Source organism: Lonchura striata, chromosome 13 (genome assembly GCF_050655825.1).
Source record: "Lonchura striata isolate lonStrDom1 chromosome 13, ASM5065582v1, whole genome shotgun sequence".
NCBI lineage: Eukaryota > Metazoa > Chordata > Aves > Passeriformes > Estrildidae > Lonchura > Lonchura striata.
Window position 1 is genome coordinate 9,616,809 of NC_140715.1, and position 22,579 is coordinate 9,639,387.

A 22,579-nucleotide genomic window follows, 5' to 3' on the forward strand; every position below is an offset into this window, starting at 1 on the left:
TACCTGTGTGTCTGATGGGAGTTGATTTGTTTGGGCAAGCATTGTATATAAGTGCAGGTGAGTTACAGATCAATTATGGCACCTGGCAAACTCTAAATGAGGTCAAACAAGACCAAACTGTAATTATAATAAATCTTTCCCTTATAAGACAGGCAAGTTGTTCACTGACTGTGGTCTGGAGTCGCTAGGTTTTCTCTATAGAGTTAATTTGCCAGATATCAGGCTTTGACATACTGAGTTGGTTGCAAAGAATTCAAGATTGTGCAATGCAAATCATCTTTCCCTAGAACAGAACAGGTTGATGTGGATGGAAGTTAAGTTAGCCTCTATTTTTAACGACAAAAAACAACAAGCAAACAACTTTGGAATTGAATAGGTTGATAGTGGCTGATATTTCTTCCTTGGGCATGGAGTGGGTATACTTCCCTGTATTCTTACACTGTTAATACACTTTCCTTCATCTTTCAGTGGCTTTGGTTCTGATATACTATAATTTAATTTAATTTTTCTTCTTGCTTTCATTGGTTTGCAATGCAGGTATTGGAAACGGGTCTGGAATGGCACATGGTATTCCAGCCTTGCCAGAATGTATCTGAGACCCAGAGACAGCACAGGCCATGAGGGAGCTCTGCCACCTCCCCAGGAGAGCAATAATGTCATTGTTCCTGTCAGTTGACTTTTAGGGACATTCATGATTTTCTCTTACATGGGAAAGAGAGAGCAGTTTCCACATATTACTTTGAACACATTGAGGTAAACCATTCTGCTGCCAGGGTTTAGGAAATATCCTCTTCAAAAGAAGTAAGACAGGTTTTTCCTAAGGTGTGTTTCAGTATCAGTCAGGTCTTCTTACCTCAGTCTTCTAAAATACTTAAATTATATTTCCTGTTACTTCTGGTATCATCATAAAAACCTGAGTCAAAAATTCTTCTCTTTCTTGCCAACTTCACTGTAAATCCCAATGAGCAACTTGAAACAATGGGGGAAAAGAGATATTGGGAATGTCTGGTATAGGAAACCAGGAGAGTGCTGCCACTGATAGACATGAACTAAATCACAACAGTTACTTGGATTCTGCACATTGCTGAGAAAAGTTAGAGCCAAATTCTCACTGTAAATCAGGGTGGCTCCATGAACTCCCATGGAACTGTGCCAGCACATCCCAGACAAAGACCAGACAAAGACTCCATCTATTTACAGCACCATCAGCAAGAGCTGCTTGGAGAGGTTCCACTGGGAGAAAAATTTAATTAAAACAAGGGAGATAAGAATAACTGAGCAGTCTGTCTTCTGGATCTTCTGTGGAATGTGGCTCCTCTGGGGTTTGATCCTGTGCACCCTCAGCACCTCTGGGTACCTCTGAGCTCTCCCAGTGGTCACTGCCACGGGCAGACCTCCAGGGCACTCCTGGGAATTGTCACTGCACTGGGATACACTGTGGTCCCCTCCCAGTCTGCACTTCGTGGCATTGCAGTCATTCAAGGCTCTTTTTCCTCAGTGGTTTCAGAAAATCCAAGGTTTTCCTTTCACCAAGTATCTGAAGTTTTTATTTCTTTAAATTCCTCAATGCACCATGGTGAAAAGGATGGGGAATGGCATCATCAGCCACTGAAGCTTCCCACTTCCATTGTGATCCTGTCATTCGGGGACAGACAATTCAATTTCACAGCTGTGTTTTAAATCATCTGTAAAGAGGGAGAGAACTCCAGACATCCTTGAGTTGGTTTCTTACTAAAATGTTAAAAAACAAGACACCCAGGAAAAAAAAAAAAAAAAAAAAAAAAAAAAAAAAAAAAAAAAAAGGCAGGCAGATTACCACTTTGTGGTGGTTAGGCTGTTTTCATTTCCCAGAAACTAGTTAATTTATTTAGTGTGCCCCACCAGTCCAAGTTTCATTTATAGATTAACTTGTGTATTTTGGCTCCTATCCATCTCTTCCTTTGGCTCAAAATGAATGATACCAGGGCTTTCTTTGAAACAAGGCAGGAATGTGATGATTTTATTTTTTTTAATTAAAGAGAAACATCACCCTGGAACCTCTCTTTCTGCTCTTTCTGCCAGCTTTTCGGGGTCCCACCACAGAAATATGATATTGGGAATGGCAGATTAGTGTCAACCTTTATGAATAAATCAGACATGTAATATTCTGGAGGGATCTGGATACAGTTTGTGTCTCCTCAAAAGGCCTTTTACTGAAGCAACTTGTTGATGAAGCTTTTCAAGATTGTTTGTTTGCTTTCTTTTAATAACTAATCAGTTTCTAGAGCTGGTTTAAAATGAGAATTACTAAACAAGGCTGCTGGATAGCACCACTCTGGTGCCAGGTTCAATCTTTTATTTGGGATTCCTACTGCCTGGGAGCAGGTCAGGGGGTTTGAAGCTGGCAGGGTGGCTGAGAGGGTCAGGCTGTTGGTGTGAGAATCTCCTGCTTGGCCCGTTGGCTGCTGCTTGTGGAGATCCATGTGTTAAACTAAACCTATGGGCATCCTGCACAGCAATCAGAGAGCAACTGTCAAGTGCTGCTGATAAACACAGGTTGTTTTCCAGACTCTGCAAAAACTGTGTATTTGTCATACGTGAACTCTATGCTGGTGCTTTTTCCTAGTGCATCTGGGGGTTTGCAGGGAACCTGAGCTGCAGTCATAAACATTTGGCCGCCTTTTAAAATCTGTGACCTGGGACTGACAGCAGAATGTCTCACCAAAACGCTCTGTCAAGTCTCAGACACCTTTTTCTAGGGCTCTGGGAAAGGTTTTCCAAGATGTGCCAGGAGAATCCTCCCACCGAGTCTTTTTCACACATTTCTCTTTCTTTTTAGGATCCTCTAGATAGAATTGGAATGTAACAGTAGAGAAAAATGTTCATTTCTGACAACTTAGTTGTGGACTTTTAATCAGATTTGGATTTCTGGAAATACTACACCATGACTTCAGCTGGGAATGAGATAGAAAGATGGACTCAAAGGCAAGGTGGCAGAACTGGGAAGCTGCTAGAGCCTGTGGCCTCTCCTGAAAATGATCATCTTTTGTCAGTGAAGTCAATCAGCAGCACGGACCTCCCTGGAAGGGCAGACTCTGCTTACAGCTCTTTCTCAGGAGGATCAAACGTTCCAGAGTACCCCACACCATCGTGCCATGGTGGATCCTCCTGTGTGCCTCCAGAGCAGGGCCCGTACATGGACTCGGAGTATGTGACGGGAATTTATCATCTCAGTGCTGCACACTCTGCCCTCAGACCCCGCCAGGGCCTGAGCACCCACAGCAGCTCCCATAGCTGTTGTGAGGGAATTGCTCCTTCCCAAAGGACTCCAGATGAGGGTGCCCCAGCCCTGGCAGCGCCGGCAGTGTCCCAGAGCTGTGCCGCCTCTGCCGGGCGCGGGGACAGCCGGGGCTCCGCAGGGCACGCTGAGGGCACGGTGCAGCCCGGCCTGCAGCACGGCCAGCCAGCAGACAGAGAGGCACCACGCAGCCAGCGCTGCCATGCAGTCACACGGACAGGTGTAGGGCCTCATGGGGAACAGCCTCTGGAAAACAAGGGCCTTTCCTCTGATTCTACAGATGAGGTCTCAAAAGCTCAGGTGTTAAAGACAGAAGAAAATGGAGAGTGCAGCCTCTCACAACAACCTACAAAGAGAAGCAATCCACACATTTTCAGGAGACCTTCATCATTCATTTTTCAAGAATATTTAAAGACAGACTCTGTAACGAATGTCCCCAAAATACTTTCTGCGTATAATTCAGGTCATGCTAACAAAATTCCCAAAGAGATGAACTTCAAATCCTATCAGCAAGCGCATTCCAACCCCAATGCTGTTAATGATACACAGGAAGTCAAACAGTGTCCCAGGGGTGTGTGTAAGCCAAGTGCCAGAGAAGCAGCTCTGCCAAGCGCTGTGCCAGGGCCCAGGCAGAGGAAAGAGTCCTTGCCCTGTGCTCAGGGCCCACTCCATGCTGAGTGGCATTCAGACATGGATCAGGATGTGTTTGAGGACAGCTTGGAATTAAAATACATGGAGGATGCTCTTCTAAATAAAAATGCTCCCAGGAAGCTGAACAGTTATGCAGACAAAAATCAGTGCTATGATTCTGAAGGAAAAATTATGAGCAATATTAGGGAACTAGTCCCAAGCCAGCAAAACAAAGTGCTGAGATCACCACTGTCCTGCAGCTGCAAAGCTATGGAAGGGGAGCGCCCTCAGTGTGAGCAGTTGGATCAGGGAAGGAGGCAGTGCTGTGATGGCACAAGCCAAATGGCTTTTTTCAGACCAAAGGAAGATTCCACATCTCAGTCATTACGTGAAGTCCAGAAAGAAAATCAGGGTAACAGCAGCCCTGACCTCAGCACGTGTCTGGAACAGGAGGAACCTCCTGCTCAGAAACACCAGCCTGTATTTCAAACACAGCTCTCAAGACAGCTTTGGGAGGAGCAGGCTGGTGAGCAAATAACCAGGCAGGCAACTCCCATGCTTTACTATCTTTCTGCAGGGAAAACCACCAGTGTCCTGCACCCCAACAAAGACTCAAGGAGCTCACCAAAGGAAATTCCATCAAGCAGCTATGCTGCCTCAGCACAGTGTCTAGAGTTACAAAGAGAAGGCCATCAGCTTCAGAGGAGCAGCCACCACCATCAGCACAGTGCTGATGATCTCCAGCTTCAGAACAAAGATCTCATTTGGAGGAGTCCTGCCTCATTCACAGAAGAGACTTTCCAGAATGACTACATAGAGAAACTTAAAGTGGCTCAGAAAAAGGTTCTCAAAGAAACCTCCTTTAAAAGAAAAGACTTACAGATGAGTTTGCCTGTCAGATTGAGACAGAAATCCTCTAAAAGGCCATCAGTTGAACACCTTCGGTCTTTCTCGTTATCCAGTGCAAGCGAGGATGCCAGACCTGTTCCTTGCTCTCCTCATCTAGAATCCTTGGAAAGTTTCAACAGAAATGATGAAATAAGGAGGCCACAAAAAGGTCAAGCAGGGGGAAGGAAAAGGGTAACCCAAGAGCAAAAGAAACTCTGCTACTCTGAGCCTGAGAAGCTCAATCACCTAATGGATAAGGAAGTATCATGGAGTCAAGGTAGGGATGAAACCGCTGAGCAAGGTACAGTGGCATCCAGGAGAAGGGATCTGGAGAACAGAGGAAAGGCATTTTCCAGTTCAGGTGTCTCCAGGACAGAGCTGAAACAAATCCAACACAGTGCACTGATCAAATACATGGAACGAAAGATCAGTCAAAGACCAGGGGGTTCACAACACCTCCCACTGCATAAGCCACCCCTGCAGAAGAGGCTGTCAAATCCCAAGGGTCCTCCTGACCAGATTTCCAACCCAAATGGAAGCAGGAAGATGCAGAATGATGAGGTTTTCTGCCAACTTCTCTCTGATCAAAAATCACCAGATGTTTTTCCTCCTTTGCCTCTTGCTCCCCCACTGAATGGGACCAGCAAGGGGGACAGGAGCTGTACCAGCAAGTGTCCATCAGCTGAAAGTCTCCCACAGGCAGGGGGTTCTGCATCTGGGAGAGCTCTTGAGAGACCAAAATCCACTCCCTCTTCTATACAGGTAAGAAACCAGCACCTAAACGGGATATAAAGAAAGTCAAGAGGGACTCTGGCACTTGGAAAATGCATTTGCAGAGAACACATGCTGTATGCAGGATGAGGCTGTTTGTGCTCCAGCAGTCGTTATTGTTAATGACAGCAACTTTATTAGAGCCCTGTGCCAAAAAAGATCATTCTAGAGGAAGAATTTTTTAAATAAACAACTTTTTTTGGCTCCTGAATTTGAAGGACAGTAGCTGTCAATATTGTTGAGGAGAATAAAGAAGATAAAGGGCCAAAAAATAAATAATTAAACATACCACTAAAATTACCCTACTGAAGAGACTGACAAACTTCCACTAATGCTGAATTTCTGAACTGTTAAGAGAGTAGAGGTATCTTTTGTTGACAGCTGTTCTTTTGGTTTTCTGGTGGGGAAAAAAAAATTGATGCTACCTAGTAAAAGAATGTAATAGCAATTTAATTAATAAAAAAGAGGTAGACAAAAACACGCCCAAAGATTAAAAACAAAACAACGACCAAAACCCAAACATTTCTTCCTAGAAAAAACCACAAACAAACAAAAGATACAAAGAAAAAAGCACAAACCCCAGTGAACCTACTTGGAGCTCTACTATCAGCTTCCCTTTCTGGGGATAACAAACATGGGAATAAAATCGAGCAGCTGCCTCTCCTGGCATGCTGGTTGCCGCAGTGAGCTGTTTCCCTTCCAGGACCCGTGCAGATGTGCCAGATGTGCGGCAGCACCGTGCCCCGGCGCCTCCAGGTAAGGCTCGGGAGCTGCGTGGCTGCAGCCGTGTCCCAGCGCTGCTCCCCGCTTCCCTCTCGAACCCTTCATTCCCACATGGAATATTCACCCGCGCTGTCCGGGTCAGCCTTTAAATCCTTCCTACCGCGTGTAGTGCCAGCCGCGCTCCAGCAGATCCATCAGATCTCCGGGATCACAGCTCCCTCATCCGAGCTCTGGAGAAAACAGCATTTCCAACAGCTCCGAGGTGCCCAGGCCTGGAGATGTGTGATCAGGACTGCTGCAATAGGGGATTTTGGTGTGGTTTTCAAAGGAAATAAAAAAAGTGTGCCATTTACACGTCACTAATTAGGAAGTTTGTGTTTTAACTCTCCACATTTGCTTTGCTAGTTTGAAGAGCACCAAGGGAGATAAACATCTGAAATCTGTCTCAGCAAGGCAGTGATGTTGACTCCTCTGTAGAAAAAGAATTTCCACTCTTTCAAAAAAATATCTCAGTGGTTTCTGGAGACTTGAATGGCTTATGGGGAAAAAAAATTAAATTTTTTCTTAAATTTCCTAGTTTAGCCGGTTAGCATAAAAGTAACTGGAAGTTCCAGACGGAACAATAACATCAGAAACATTTGATCATAACTCCTAAACAGTCTGCAAAAAATCTGTCATAGAGGCAATGTCTCAAATAAAAGGAACTGTCTTCTTCCCCACAGCTGCCATGATCCTGAGAAAGATGGACCCAAGAATCATGAACATAGTGACAAAACTGGACATGTGTGTGGTCAGGATAAAAAGGAGCAGACTCCTGAAACCTCCATTCCTGTCCCAGGAAGTGGAAGCAAGGGGAGTGCTCGAGTGGAGGAGGAATGCAGAACTCACTCTGTGAGTGGGAATGCTGCACTCAAGCATCCAGAACAGCAGCAGCCTGCAGCTTCTCCAGGGCTGGGAATGCTTCTCCACACAGCACCAGCTCAGCCTCACCAAGGACACAAACATCCAGCCAGAGGTTTACTTGCCCAGGAAGCATCCATGCACAGCAGCCACGATGATGTTCCCCTGGAGAGAGAGACTCACCTGCCCCAAAGGAGGCTACAGTCTCCTCAGGAGCAGCGATGCCAGGAGCTTGCTATGGAGATCATTGCCAAGGACAGCTCTCTGGTGGACATTCTCATGCCTCATCCTCTTAGAAAAACTGCTTTGGACCTGATGGAGGGTTTGTTTCCTGTCCACATTTCCATGCTGGATAAATCACGCAGGAAAAGGGGAAAGGCGCAGCATGTTCAGGAGAATGAGTAAGTAGACAAAACCAATTATCTAGCACTTTGGTCTATTTTAATGTATAGATATTATACATCCTAGTAGTAAGATGAACTTGAGCACGTTGCTTCATTTTTGCTTTCTGATTTACATACCAAAAAACGTCTGAGGTTAAGAGTATACAATGGAAGAAAAGTAGTTCAGTGATTCCTTATTAAAGGGACTCTGACACACCTAGGCTGCAAATCTTTTGCTCTGTATCTTCTAAAAATTTAGAAGATCTCCTGTGGTGAGAAGAGAGGAGAGTGATCCTGAAGTCAGGATGGATAAAACCATGAACTCAGTGTTAGTGAAGAAAACTGTAAGCGTTTGCTTTGGGTATTTATTTTCTTTTTCAATAGCAGGAAAAGTTATGGAGATGGACCAGAAGAATGTCCAAAATCTGAACATGAAACCGAGCAAAGGAGCAAAGAGCCTGCCTCTATGAGAAACCAAGTCCTGAAGAGAAACAGAGACTGCACAAACGAGCTAGATGACATCACATCTAAGAAAGTATGTAGATAACCATCACAAGATCCACTGTTTTTCCATCACAACAAAGAAATTCTTACTAATGTCATTATTGCTATGGATATTTTTATCCCAATAACATTTCACAGGTAACTTTGAATCAATTTTTGCCAGAAGGTAAAGTACTGGAAAACTCGTATATTGATCATAAGTGGTGCTATTTAAATCCTCTCTGATTTGACTTAGATCTCTCATCTATCATCATGAAAGGTTTCCTTGCACAGCCAGCTCCTGTGCAGCAGCAGCAAACTCCAAATTTAACACTCAAATCTAATCTCTAGATCTGTAAAATAAATCAGAACTGGCAGCCTAAATAAGAAATGTTCTTTTCTCTGAGAGCTGGCAGCAGCTTCTGCACATTCCAGTGTCAAATTAATTCCATGCATGCAGAGAATGGGGGACACAGCTGGACAGTGACAGAAGTATGGAGCTTGGAAGGGTGATTTTGTAGCTTTGCACAGTCAGGTGGGCTTTTCCCCTGGACATGCTGCATCTCACATTACAACAATCTGCCTTCCCGAGGCTCCTCCTGCTGTGCACATCATCTGCTGTCTTACTGCTGCTCCTGCTCATGGTGGCATTGTCCATGGTGCTCACACTCAACTCTTGAGGCCTTTTTCCAATTAATTTCCCTATGAAACTGTGGGACTCACATGAAACAGCCTCCTCTGATTGCTTTTCTACCTTGGCACCATGGCCTGCTTGAATTGCCCATGGAACTGACTTTTTCTGTGTGTATGGTTAGTGAAATTCCAATCAGTTCTTCCAAAGCTTGGTACAGAGCTGGAACTTCAAGCTCCTGTCTTAGAACAACAATTCTGTGTAATCATGTTGTAATCTTTATTGCAGTTCCCTTCTGACTGATTGGAAGCTCTCTGAGCCAGAGAATATATCACCAGCTAAGGTGATTACCAGTAATTTGCTTTTCAGAGTTTAAGAATTAAGTACAGCTTAGAAAACATCACTGCTTTTCCCCCCCTTTTTCCTTTCCTGTAGCTTAAAATTATTTTACAAGTCAAAAATTTGGCAAAGACAATGTGAATTTCTAGAACTCATGTGGATTCTCTTTGGCAGTAACAGTTCCTGTGATCTTTTTTTTTTTCTTTTTGCAGCTGGAACTCATGGCCAGTCTCCAATCCAGGCTGCAGGCGCTGTGGGAGGAACAGGAGCTGGTTCTCATGGAAGTCAGGGAATGTGCCAAGTGGGGCGAGGAGCTGGAGGTGCTGGTGCGGGAGCTGTGCAAGCCCAACGAGTTTGAGCGGTACCTGATGTTCATTGGGGACCTGGAGAAGGTGCTGAGCCTCCTGCTCTGCTTGTCCAGCCGCCTCGCCCGAGTCCAGAACGCCATGAGCAGGATGGATGGCAACACAGAGCCTGAGGAGAAGGTGAGACACAACGCAGGTGCTGAACTGGTTTAGTTCGCATCTTTCCAGGTGTGACTTCTTTATGTCCCGGGATGGGCATGTCCCCAGGGCTGGAGCAGAGCAGAGCAGTCCCTGCTGAGGACCAGGACAGTGCTGGAGCACAGCAGTGCAGAGTGAGCCTGCAGCTCTGTGCTGGGGCCAACAGCAAAACCTTGAGTGGCTCCAAGCCAGGGGGGTGGCCTTTGGAACCTTGGGCTGCTCCCTGTAGCTCCAAACCTGTGCTTTTTGTGGGTTTATTTCTTCACTGATAATTTCATTGCATTCATTACTTGCCTTCGTAATCATATTTCACTAAATGGGTTTGTCCTAGCGAGCAGGAAGGTGTGGTCATAATTTGAGATAAAGCTCACTGTAGTTTAACTCAAGTAGCCAACTTTGATGGAAAATGAGGAATTGTCTTATGTCATCAGAAATAATTTCAAATCTTGCAAAGTCTCCTTTTTGCTGAAGAAGAAAAGCCAAATTTTTCCCAGTATTTATGTTTGTCTGCTATGCTTATTGCTCTAATCATGTTTTTAACAACGCAGTACCTGCTGTTATCTCTCTTTTGGAAATTAGAAAAGCATAGAGTTAGAAAAACTGGGATTTTTTTGGAGCTGTGTTGCTGCTGACCTGTATCTCTGGAGGTTCATCATAGCTCACACACAGAATAGCACTAAAAATGTCCTTTCATGCAGTGTGACAAAGAGAGCCAGGATTTGCCTCTTGCAAAATGTCAGTTGTATTAATGTGAATAATTTTAAACAGTATTACATGCTTACTTTCACTTTATGGTAGGCAGGAAGGGTGTTGTTTCCCTGGTATTACATTTATATTCTTCATAGGAAACACATTTAAATAATTTATTCAAATATTTGAATAAACTGCCTAATAAAGACTTGGTTAAGTGCCAACAGCTTTTGGCATAATAAAGACTTGGTTAAGTGCCAACAATTTTTAACAACTTTCTCCCACTAATTACATTTTCCCTCATGTCAGGAAAACCAGCAATCTCAATCTTTGACTCCATTTTTAGGGTGTCAGTAGTGACCATTGCATTGTGCTCTATTTATGGACACTGTCCTGAAACAGAATATTTTCCAGCAGTGTAATCCCCATGAAAATTATTACAGCTGAATGAGAATTAGCTCAAGGTGAAAGGTACAAAACTCCCATAGAACAAGCAAGGCCCAACTTTTCTAAAAGAAGCCTTTGATGAACAGTTACTGTCTACATCACACTGTTATTTTATCACACTGATGCCTTTTCGTGGTCTTAAAAACTTGAGAGCCAGATATGGTTACATGATAAAGGGTCTTTACCTTGGTATTTAATAAGGATCTTTATGGTGCCCCACTTTGCTAAGGTGGAATGCACACACACGATAGATGGCACATACAGTTTACAGACCTTACAAATCAGCACATCTAACAAAGATGCCCCAGTGAGAGGCTTGGATGAATGGCATGACCTCTCCCATCCCAAGGAATTCCCCCCTGGATGGGCTAAATCTTATTTTACAGGATATGTTCTAGAGAGGACCTTGGTTTCCCAAGATACCCCTAGGGTTTTCTGGTCTCCAGCTGCAAGGCATCCAGGTGTTTGATCTCTTGGCTTAACAGAATACCAGCACTATGCTAAGTTATCAGACCTAAGGAATTGCAAATATGCATGCTAAGAGTACTGAGGATATATAAAAGGTGTATAAAAGAAAAGGCAAAAAATCATCTTGGCATCAACGTGGATCTTTTAATAGAATCCACTCTGTCTTTTTAATATGTAAGTGGCATTCTGGGCACATGCAACACACAAAACACAAAGCTACATACCTTAAAGAGCTTCTAATTGAATGAAGATTGTTACAGGATACTTTAAAATTACCAGAATTTTTAGTATATTGATTTTTTTCCATGAGGGCAGCATAGGAGAAGTGAGCCTTGATGGCATTTATTGTGTCTTTACCTTACAAGCCACAAGAATGAGTAATTCAATTGAGAAAAAACTCAGGTGGAAAGCCCACAAGAGGAAGTAATTAAATTAAATTGACTGTGGTTCCAAATGAAGAAACAGAGCCTGGCAGGAATGATGGGTTCTCATGGTGTGCTGCTTTGTTTTTTGGTTCCATTAGCAATCACTGAATGAACGGCACAAGCTCTTGTCTCGGCAGCGGGAAGATGCAAAGGACCTGAAGGAGAATCTGGACCGGAGAGAACGTGTGGTCTCTGGAATTCTTGCCAAATACCTGACAGAGCAGCAGCTCCAGGACTACCAACACTTTGTTCAAGTCAAGACATCCTTGCTGATTGAACAGAAGGACCTCGAAGAGCAGATTAGATTTTTTGAAGAACAGTTAGAATATCTCGAGCAAAGCATCCCCATCTAACACCCACCACCAGGCCAGACATTTTTATATCTTATATGTGATGTTTCCCTGGAAATCCACAGGCACTCCCAGGGCTCAGTTTGGTGTGTTCGTCCAATACTGTTTGTGCCACAGCATTGACAAGTGTTCAGATGCTCTGGGATGCTCCAGGCACACTCTGGACATGCCCTTCACTTGGACAGGCCAACTGACAGCATCTCACAGTGTGTAGCAAACTGCCTTGTGGACATGACTGATAGGATTAATTGCTCCTATTAACTGAATGTGTATTTCCTCTTCCTCTTGTCTGTCCATCTTTTCCAGGTTGACATCATCTCAATAAAAGAACTATACAAATATTTGTCTCTTGTGGGTGGGTGGGTTGAGTGTTTGAAATGAAAAATTATGTGGGTGTTCAGATTTGAATTGGTGATTGCAAAAGCCATAGGAAATGTTGTGGACCATTTCAGTGAAACTCCTGCACTCATTTCTACTGTTTATATGTGTGACACAGTAAAAATACACTGTAATGAAAGAAAATAATGACTTCCTTTCTTGGCAGTTTATCACCCATGAGTCTTTCCTGGCTCTGTGTAATCCTGGTATGCTGTTCAGAGGAGGTCAGAAAAAGGGTGGTCTTCACTGACATTGAAGAGCCAATCAGTCATGTAGCCATGAGTTTGGGAATCACAAACTCTGAGCTTATTCCTGCACAGTCATTTGCAAAGTCCTTGCTGTGCTTTTGAAGAATTTCTTTTTCAAGCAGCACCTTCAGGGCATTGTTTTTAGGTAGTTTTCAATTTTCAGCATGCACAAAAAGCCTGAACGTGGGGGGAAAAGCTCTGCTGCAGACTGTGCCAGGAGAAGCCAGTGGAAGAGATTATTCAGTTTCAGTGAGACTTTATATAAATCCCTTGGCAAAACTCTTTTAAGCCTGTGTTTGCATTGAGTCAAACCAGTGATGTTGCTGTATTTAAAATCTCCGTTTGTTTTGTTTGCAAGAATTGAGTGAGAACAATATGCAGCCTAAACTACATACCTAGACCATGAATAAAGCAGCCACTAATTAAACTCAGGTTTCTTCCATAGCCAAAACAGATGTTCTTTGTGCCATGATGCTGGGCTTTACCAAGAAATGTTTTACTAGTGGTGTGTGTCCTGGCTACAGTAGTACCCCCACCACTGAGAGAAGCTGTCCTGCTCCTGAGGAATTTTCTCTGGAATTGCACGTCACTGGGCACAAGAACTCTGGGAGCACAGTCACCAAGCTGCCAGGTGTACTGTGGTTGTCTTGATACCTGAGGGGAAATGGCCAGACACTGTAGAGCCTGTGAGTAATCTGCACAGTGGTTCTCAGAAGGCCATAAGTATAGGCTTTAATACATAAATCAGAAAGCTGCCTTTTGAAAAAGGTCTTTAAAATAACAGAGGCAATGTTAATGGAGAATGGAGAATTTATAAAATACAAGCATAGCCGTTTACATTATTTGACAATCCTGAATTAAGGTGCACTTTATTCTTATTATTCCAAGTTGAGGGGAAAACACCTGATTGGAAATAGGTGTTTTGTAATTGAAGCTAATGCTTGCTTTTAAGGGGAAAAATGGGTCTGCCCTGTTTAGCTTATCTTTTTAGGGCATTGTGCCCACAGGGAGGGTAATTGCTACCCCTTCCACAACTGGCACTCACACGTATGTTTTAAAGAGCAATAATTAAGAATAACTTTGACCCTGTTAAAAAAAAAAAAAACATAGGCTCCTTGATACAGTGTTAGACTGTAAATTCCAGGCAAAGTGAAAAATGGTCACAGTGGCAGCATCAGAACCTCTCCGAAGGCAAGCAGAGACCTCCTTTCAAAGTACCAGCAGGTCTGGATTGTCAGGTGGGTCTCAGTTTTGATGCTAATCATTTGTTTAAAAATGATTAGGAGGGTAATGGTGAAAGTTCATCTGGACCTCAGCCACGAGCAGCATTCCTGGCACACCAACATACTAAGTCATGGTAAGTGTCCCTTTCTGCTCTGGTCAGCCGTGGCCTCTGAAATTACAGACTGAAGCCAAGAAAGAGTTTAAGCAAATGCTCTTGAATCTCACTGCATTTTGCTGAAAGTTTGGTGTTTAGAGCACTAGTTACATCCCCATACCAACACATGGCAGCTTTTTCCCAGCTTCAGCTCACGATGGCCAGAAATGCAGAGCATCTTCATTTTACAACACTGTGATCCCACACTACTCCACAGTTTTTTCTGACCCTTTACCATCAGAAGACATAATTAAGACTTGGAACTCTCAATAGCAGTAACTGGAGGTCTTTGGGGGAAGCACATCCACAGGTATTATGGAAATAAAGTCCTGTGCAGTGTTTGGATATCATTACTGCTCATACCACTCCTCACCAGCCTGCCATTTGTGACCTCTGCAGCCACGGTGCTGGGTTACCTCTGACCAGGGCCCTGGCAAGTGTCAGCTTCAAGAGACTTCTGCACCTTGGCAATGCCCCCACGCCGGGAGACTTCTTATGTGAACAAAGTCAGGTTGTGTGAGTTGGGAAAATGCAAGGAATGAAGAAGTTGCCTGGTACCTGACCTTCCAGGAGAGCAGGCAGGAAACCCCCGCTATGCCCAGCCTTGGGAGTCTCCTGCTGCTGCCTGCCAGCCTGACCCTGTCACAGGTAACACAACGTGAGCCCGGCTGCATGGGGAATTGTAATCGGAGCCTGCCTCTGTGAATTAATGACAACGCGGCCAGGAGAGTGCAGAACAGCAGGGCTGAGGAGGAAGGGCTGGAAGAGCAAAGCAAGCGCCCGGATCTCCCCGTGGTGTGCCGGGGTGGGAGGCTGGTGGGATTCCAGGAGCCATCTCTGCTTGGCCGCCCACACACGGGTGGCGTGGGGGCACCGCAATGTTCTGTCGTAACTCCTTTAGAACTTCATTTAACATCCACGTCAATGTGTGGGAGTCGCTGCTGGACCAGGAGCTGCTGTTTCAGCCTTTTGCACACTAAAATGAGGGATTTTCATTCTTTTGTTTTAAATCCTAGCCTCACTTTCTTCGCTGGGGCGTTATGCTTGGGGACTTGTGCGTATGGAACTAATTAAGGAACAGAGAGCTGCAGGAGTTAATGCAAATGTACTCTACAAAAAGATCTATTTGGTGCTTGTGAGAGCTGTATTTAATAAGTAGAAGGATGTTCTCTCTGCTTTGAGAATTCATGGCAACCATCTGAATAAATTTTTTAAAATAAACTCAGAGCAGCATTGCAAAACTAGTGTTCTGTGCCTGGAGGGAGCCCACATAGACATTAAGGAATAATCAGCCTGCAGGAACCATGCAGCCTCTGGGTTCACAAAAGGCTCTCAAGAAGCAGCACTTGAATTTCACTGCTAAATGAAGAGAGGCATTAAAGGTTATCAGAAATTCTAAAATACCACATTAGCCTTGAAGCTGAGTCATCTCAGATAAATCCACAGAGAGACAATATGGGCTGCGCTGATAGTCTTGATTTAGAGAATAAGAGACATTTCTAAAAATGTGAATAAAGACCCAGAGGTCTTTCTAATGGGCTCAGACCATGTGGAAGAGTAAGAACATCCCAAACTACCTCAAAAGGGAACCACTTGTGAAACAATCTCTCCAGAGACCCCTGTGACAGCTCCTGATGGAATGAATGGCTGGTGCCTGCAGAACCACTTTCTGAGTTTGAGCTGCTCCCCGCTGAGCACAGGGTCAGTGTCACCTGATGTCACAGTGGCTGCTTGGAGAGGTCTGCTCTGGAGCTGATCCCAGCCTGGAGTGAAGCTGTACCTCTTTGTTGCAAAGGGGAAAACTACCATTGGGGAGTGCTGGAAGAAAATACAACACAAAAATCATGGTGAGAAAGTCTGTCTGTACCACTGCAGTTTGTTATTGTCACCATACTGGTGAATATTATTGGTGTGACCTTCTGCCTCGTGCAGGAGCCCCTGGATGAGGACACCAGGGAAGGCCTGGCACCCCAAACCATCACCTCCCAGCAAGGGCTTGTCCATTTGGGTATCAGGTTCTATTCCGTGGAAATGAAAGCTGTTTGGTTTGTGTCTGTGACTCCACACTGCTTGCTGTGCTTCTCAGCTGGAGTCTCTCTTCTTGTCTGGAGGGTCTCAAGGGATGGGGATGGATGATTTTCCTCTTGGGAAATGGTGGTTTGGGTTTGGCTAAGAACTCATGCTTTCAGGTGAACAAAAATAATGCCCTACCTGGGACAAACATAGAGCAGAAGTTCTACCAAGAAAGAGGAAGCTGAACACTGCCAGCATAATTTTTATTGTGCACATCTCTATTTTCTCTTCAAAGAAAGGGAAGAAGATGTACTAAAGCTGTGCTAATATTAACAGTGTGGATCTATTTTGTGTGGCTCCAGGTTACACACACAGTATAAAGGCTCAATGTGCTTAATTAATTGCTTTGTCTCCTAAATTACTGAAATAAACCTTGAAACCAGAATAGAAATATTCTTCATTAAGATGCAGGGTTTTGATCTGTGCTGTCCTGCTCTGCCCCTGCTCTCCCCCTTCAGCAAACAAACGCCACACTGTCTGTGCCCATGCTACATGCTGGCCAAGTCCCTGTTAAAAACCTCTTAATTTGAAGAGTCCCACAATAGTTCAAACAACTGGAAAGGGCAAAAACTTCCGTGCTGCTATTTTATTCAGATTAATATGCAAATCAGGAGGCAAGTACATCCAAGGAATGTAGGTCATGGTGGAAACATGAAGAGAGGGAGCAAGAGATGAGCAATGAGGAATCGGGGGACTGTCTAGAAATGCTTCCTCTACCTCCAGCTGGTGGCTGCAGCTCCCATTGGTCTTTGTTACTGCAACTCTTCCACTGGTTTGTGATGAAGCTGAAATCTCATTAAGACCCCTCTGCAGTGCAGGAATGGGGTTTCCTGGGTTTTCGTAGTCCACGTTTCTGTGCAGCACTCACAAGAGAATGCACACAGCTAAAAATCTCTGTGAGCCTGACCACAACCACACTGCCTCACACTGCTCAAACAGCCACATCCGGGAGGACAAAGTCTGTCCCTTTGTGCAGAATTGTGGTTTGAGGTTTGTTTGCAGAGCTCTTCAGAGCAGGTTTTTGAGCTGATACTCCTCAGAACAAAATGTGCCAAGGAACAGACAAACCAAGTTATCCTTAGCAGGCAGACTGAGCCAGGGTCAGGGAAACAGTAGCTTTCCTGATCCCTAGTGCTGCTGAACTAAAATCTGAGCTAGTTTTCATTTCTGTAGGCGCTCCACTGAATGCACATTCACGGGGTGAGGGAATGATACTGCTCATGCTGCCTACAGGCCTAAAAACATTATCTTGATTTCAATTTGCATATCAGTACTGACTGTGTACTTTAAAGAAGTGACCAAGGTGATTATCTACATTTTATAGCAGGAAATAACCAAGGCAAAATACCACCAAGCTGCTGAGTCCTGCCCCTGTGCCTGGTCTGTGCCTTCCATCTCCAGCCTTCCCCACCACTAAGCCCTCTCCAGGGGGCAGGAGCAGAGCCAGGGGGCCCTCAGGTTTTCTTGGTTTTTACCTTTCCTCCTCTTAGCTTTGATGGTGCCTTGGGCAGCTCCCGGATCTGGGCTGGGCCAAGGATTCAAAGGCTTCGTGCCCAGCCCATGGCACAGCCCAGTGTGCTGAGGGAACCCAGTCCTCCTCTCAGCTGTTCCTGTGAAAACATCCTAGCTAAACTTCATAGCTGTCATTCATTCAGGTGAAAATCCTACTGCATTCAGCCAGATTTAGGCTTGAAAATGAGAATTAGGGAGAATCCGTCAAGCTGAGGGGTTCATAAAACAGTCCTGCTCTAGCCTTTTGCAGGAAAACACTCTCAAGAACTCTCAAGATCACTCATTGTCCTATGGTATCCCTTTCCACGGTTTAAAGGGTGACTCTGGAACCCAAAACACAGCCAGGCTGACAGACTGGTTTAACTTCAAACTGAAGGCACTACATATACCTGTAGGATGACTGCAGTGTGTTCTCAATACCTCTCAGGACTCATCTGCACGGCACTTGGTGTACTCATCCCAGCCTCCCTAAATGCCATCTTTTCCTTCATCGGCTCTAGAAGGAGGAGGAATGAGCTGAGTCACTGCACAAACCTGCTGGCAGAGCCTGGCCTGGCCTACCCCACCCACAGCACCTGGCCTTGGGAGCACCTCTGTGACACCACCCCCCTGCCAAGCCTCCAGCACTCCCTGCGGAATGCTGGCAGAGGGCTCTTGCTGCTGGCCATTTTTCTATCACACCAGCTAATCGCTTAGATGCCTCTGAGGAAGGAGTGCTGCAGAATTTTCTTGGTGATATGTGTTGTAATGAAGTCTTATCTCAACTGTGACTTCTTTGACAGAACAATAGAGAAGCAATGAAACCTCCCTGCTTTCCCAGGGTGAAATCACAAGCATGCTCTCCAGATTAGTCAGGTGGGGTTTTTAAACACAAAACACTCCATTCTTGAACCCTGCCTCTGGCTCATGTAGGCTTGACTCTGAATTAGCACTAAAGTTCAGCAATGTTGTCTGAACAGGTATCAAGCCTATACTCATAATTATTGAACAAACTTCTCCATAAGGCCAAGTCAAACTGGAGTGTTTGCAATTCCCACAGAAACAGAACGCTTTCACCAGGCAGTGTCAGTGCCTCAGAGGTAACATGAATACACACACACACTTCTGTGGTTTCAGGGGAGGAAAAAAAAAAAGTTCTGTGTCCATACACTTGGAAATACACTTTAGAACAGAGCCCTGTTTTTCCCAGAACTCTGCAAGCTGACAGATTGCAGCACAAATCATGGCTTCAAAGGACCACGCTGGTCAATGGTTACCAACAGCTAGAGGTAAATTGGATTTTATTTTTTTTAAACCCTACTCCAGATATAGAAGTCATGAGGTGCTTGATCATTAACCTCTGCTTAACAACTTAATTAGTTCAATCCACAAGCAGACCGGTGCAGAATAACCCAGTCTCTTCCTAGAACAGGTGCATCAGACCTGCCTGCAACCTCTGATCACACTCCCAACGAATGTCACCAACTCCAGGAACTTCAGGGAGAGTGTTTTGAAGTAAAGAGGGCAGTGCCTCCATCTTCAGTCCTACAGCATTCCTTGTGAGTGTTTAGGACAAGCCAATTAGAACCAATTACAAGTACTAGGTTTAATGCACGGCAGAAAAAAACAAACATTCCTGAAGTCACTGACCTGGAAGGAAAGGCAAAGAATGCAAACTAGTGTTTCAATACAGAAACCCAAACAGAGCCAGTGCAGCATTGCTCTCACCTTCAGCACCTCTCAATGATTCAGGTTTCTACCACAGTTTTAGAGAAAACGTGCTGGTTTAGCAGACTTGCTCCAGAAGTCCATCAGATTCTGTTCATAGCTCTGCCTCTTTGCATTAGCTGTAACCAAGAAGTAATTAAAATAATAATCATCTTACTGCAAACCTAACATGCAGTTAGCATGCTTTTTGAGCTATGTGCAGTTCTATATATAGAACAATTATGTTTATCATATAAAAGAAGAAGAGTTCCTTATAGGTCAATGATGCAGGTTGTTGAGATAAACACTGCTTCTAGAGGTCATGCAGAGGTTCTATCATGAAACACCTAACATAACATAAAGCCCTATATTTATAAATATTTATTGTAAATAGGTCAAAATGGGCCAAGTTTTACACAAAAATAATCAGACATACAAGGCTAACTTTGTTTCCAGTTGGCTACTCAGAAACTCTGACAGATCAAATTCTCAGTTTTTCAGTTCAATTTTCACTATCAATAAGGTTCTTTATTCAGTTTAAGTTGATTGAAAAACAGTGAAATTTAAATGTTCACAGTATCATCAAGACATGTGGTAAATACCACCTGGTCAACAAGTCTTTCAGGGACAGAGACAATCTTAAACCATTAGCCAAGCCTTCAAACTGAGGTAGACAAGTCATGGTGACTTGAGTGCTGAAGGTCAGGGTCTATCTTTTAAAATAATTTATCTAATAAAATGCATCAGGCAACAATTGAGATTGTTATGTTAGTATTTCTGATGTGAAATTCTGAGTGAGAAGCTCTCAAAGTGAGAAACCTTGTTTTGAAAAAGTACACAATTTTTGTAAGTAGAAATATCCTTCTTCTATTACCAAAATAATCAGAAACATCATAGAAAACTATGCATCTTTCCTCTGATAATTTAACCATTAGATAACAAGACTTGTTAAAGTAGCCAGCTACCAACTTGCTGTTCACAGTGTAAAATCCTTCATCTTGCTTCTGCTCTCCAGCTGAACACAGATCAAGAAGGCTGTACCTCAGGCATTTTGACCTGTCCACACATACGTAAGCTGTTTTAGTTTGTCAACATTAAGTATAAAGTTTGTGGTCTCCACCACCAGATCAGCACAATGGCACACACAGCATGGATAGCACTTCCTGGCAGCTCCCTTTCCACAGGCACCTGGGGCTGCGTTTCATGCTGTGGGCTTTGGATGTAGACCCAATCACTGATTCAGTTAAACATCCGAAAATACAGAGACAGAGAGAAAAAAAAATCCAAAATGCTTCTGCAAGAGAAAGCTGAGACAGCAGCCATGCTATTAAACCATTTGATCACAGTAAGGCAGAGGCTAGTGGCCAAAGAACAGCTCAGAAACGGGTCTGCGTTTCACAACCACATCTTCCTCCTCCTCCGCCACCTCAGAGAGTGAGGAATATGAAGGGAAGCCCCCTCTGATCTTTGGCTTCCTCCTCGGGCCCGTAGTGGCAGTCAGAAGCTTGTTTAAAGTTGAGGGCTTCCTTAAACCTTTGGTGAGATCATAGAAAGCCATATCATCGGATATGACTCCCAGGAAAGTGCTAGTGGAGCTCAAGATTGAAGCCGCAAGCTTTGTAGACTTCTTGATGGGCACGGAGTGTTCCATGTTTTGGGAAAGGCTGGGGTCCCCCAGCAAACGCCTGATTGTAAGAGATGTCCCTTCCTTTAAGTACTGGTGCGGCTTCTTCCCACTGTAGTCCCTCAGGTCAATCTTGGCATGGTAGCTGTAGACGAGCATGGTGATGATCTTCTCCTGGCCGTGAATAGCGGCCAGGTGCAGCGCCGTGTAGCCACCGTGCGACCGGGCATCCACATTGACACGGGACCCGCCCTTCTCGGCCGCTCGGATGATGTTGGTCACCATGTCGCAGTTGCCGCTCTTGGCGGCCCAGTGCAGGGCGGTGAAGCCGGAGATGAAGTCCCTGCGAGCCGCCAGGCTGGCGTCGCCCAGCAGCAGCCCGTGGAGCTGCTGCGTCCACTGCCCGTCGGCAGCCAGCACCAGCCACTGGTGCTCCGCCTGCTCCAGGGGCACCACGGTCTCCTCGCTGGCCCGGTGGTTCTTGGGCCCCCTGCGCAGCCCGGGCGAGCGGGACCCGGGCTCCTCGTCCGGCGTTGGGGGGCACAGCGGGCTGGCCGCCGGCTCGGGCAGCGCCGGGGCGGCGGGGGCCGGCACGCAGCGCACGGGCAGCATGCAGGGCTTGGGCGGCGGCTCCCGCCGGGCGCCCGCCGCGGCCCCGGGCAGGGGCACCCCGCCGCCGCCGCCCTGGAACAGGCCCCGCAGCTCGGCCACGGCCCGCGGCCCCGGCGGCTCCTCGGGGGGCGTCCCGGCGGGGGCCGGGTCGGGGCCGGGGGCCGGGTCGGGAGCCGGGACGGGGCCGCCGGCATCGCCCCCCGCCGGCGGGGCAGCGCGGAGCTGCCGCTTCAGCACCACGAACTTGACGCCGTCGATCTCCTTCACCGCGGCCACGGCGTTCACCGCCGCCTTGAACCGCTCCCGCCGCGCCGCCCGCCCCTCCGCCTCCCCGGCATCGGCCCCGGCCCCGGCGGCCTCCAGCAGCGGCCGGAAGGCGCTCACCAGCTCGGCGTTGCGCACCCGCCCGCCGCGCTCCCTCAGGAAGCCCAGCACTGCCTCCGCGCTGATGTCGAGCTCCGCCATCCCGCCGCCACAGGTGGTGGTGGCGGAGCCGCCGCCGCGCCGGCCGCCTCCGCGCGGCGGGGGATGCCGGCGGCCCGCGGGGGTGGCCGGGCTCGGGGCCGGAGGCACCTGCCGCGGCCGGCGCGTCCCGCAGCCGCTCCCGCGGAGCCGCTCCAGCCGCCCCGCCCCGCACACGGAGCCGCCGCCGGTCCCGCCCCGCCCGCGGGGCGGCGCTGCCGGGAGAGCCCGGCCCGGGCGGTGGGAGCGGGGCGGCGGGACCGACACCGGTACGGCATGGCATCAACACCGGTACCAAAACCGGCATCAACACCGGTACCGGCATGGCATCAACACCGGTACCAAAACCGGCATCAACACCGGTACCAGAACCGGCATCAACACCAGTACCGGCATGGCATCAACACCGGTACCAAAACCGGCATCAACACCGGTACCAAAACCGGGATCAACACCGGTACCGGCATGGCATCAACACCGGTACCAAAACCGGCATCAACACCGGTACCGGCATGGCATTAACACCGGTACCAAAACCGGCATCAACACCGGTACCAGAACCAGCACCAGCATCAACACCGATACCAGAACCGGCACTGGCATCAACACCGGTACCTGCACCGGCACCGCGCGGGGGGACGGGCGGGCGGCGGATCTGGACGCGGACTCGTCCCTGAAGCTGAACCAAGCGGCGGTGC

The 22,579-nt window shown here is 46.4% G+C and overlaps 2 protein-coding genes across 4 annotated transcripts; one reads left to right on the top strand and one right to left on the bottom strand.

Annotated features, from left to right (window-relative positions):
- The first annotated feature begins 2,923 nt into the window (after window positions 1-2,923).
- LOC110481082 (protein Shroom1) lies at window positions 2,924-12,247 on the top strand. 2 transcript variants are annotated; one of them, XM_077786703.2, is made up of 6 exons: window positions 2,924-5,557; window positions 6,270-6,322; window positions 7,012-7,590; window positions 7,957-8,107; window positions 9,238-9,510; window positions 11,657-12,247. In XM_077786703.2, exons 1-6 carry the CDS (start codon window positions 2,924-2,926, stop codon window positions 11,909-11,911), a joined length of 3,945 nt encoding a protein of 1,314 aa, XP_077642829.1. In that variant the 3' UTR covers window positions 11,912-12,247. The 2 variants fall into 2 exon arrangements, with proteins under 2 accessions (XP_077642829.1, XP_021405224.3); XM_021549549.4 differs by having other exon boundaries at window positions 7,960-8,107.
- SOWAHA (sosondowah ankyrin repeat domain family member A) lies at window positions 11,258-21,972 on the bottom strand. 2 transcript variants are annotated; one of them, XM_085591047.1, is made up of 3 exons: window positions 19,205-21,972; window positions 17,887-17,993; window positions 11,258-15,730 (listed from the first exon to the last, which is right to left on the bottom strand). In XM_085591047.1, exon 1 carries the CDS (start codon window positions 21,882-21,884, stop codon window positions 20,541-20,543), a length of 1,344 nt encoding a protein of 447 aa, XP_085447173.1. In that variant the 5' UTR covers window positions 21,885-21,972; the 3' UTR covers window positions 11,258-15,730; window positions 17,887-17,993; window positions 19,205-20,540. The 2 variants fall into 2 exon arrangements, with proteins under 2 accessions (XP_085447173.1, XP_021405157.2); XM_021549482.3 differs by lacking the exon at window positions 11,258-15,730 and having other exon boundaries at window positions 16,175-17,993.
- Window positions 21,973-22,579: the final 607 nt, after the last annotated feature.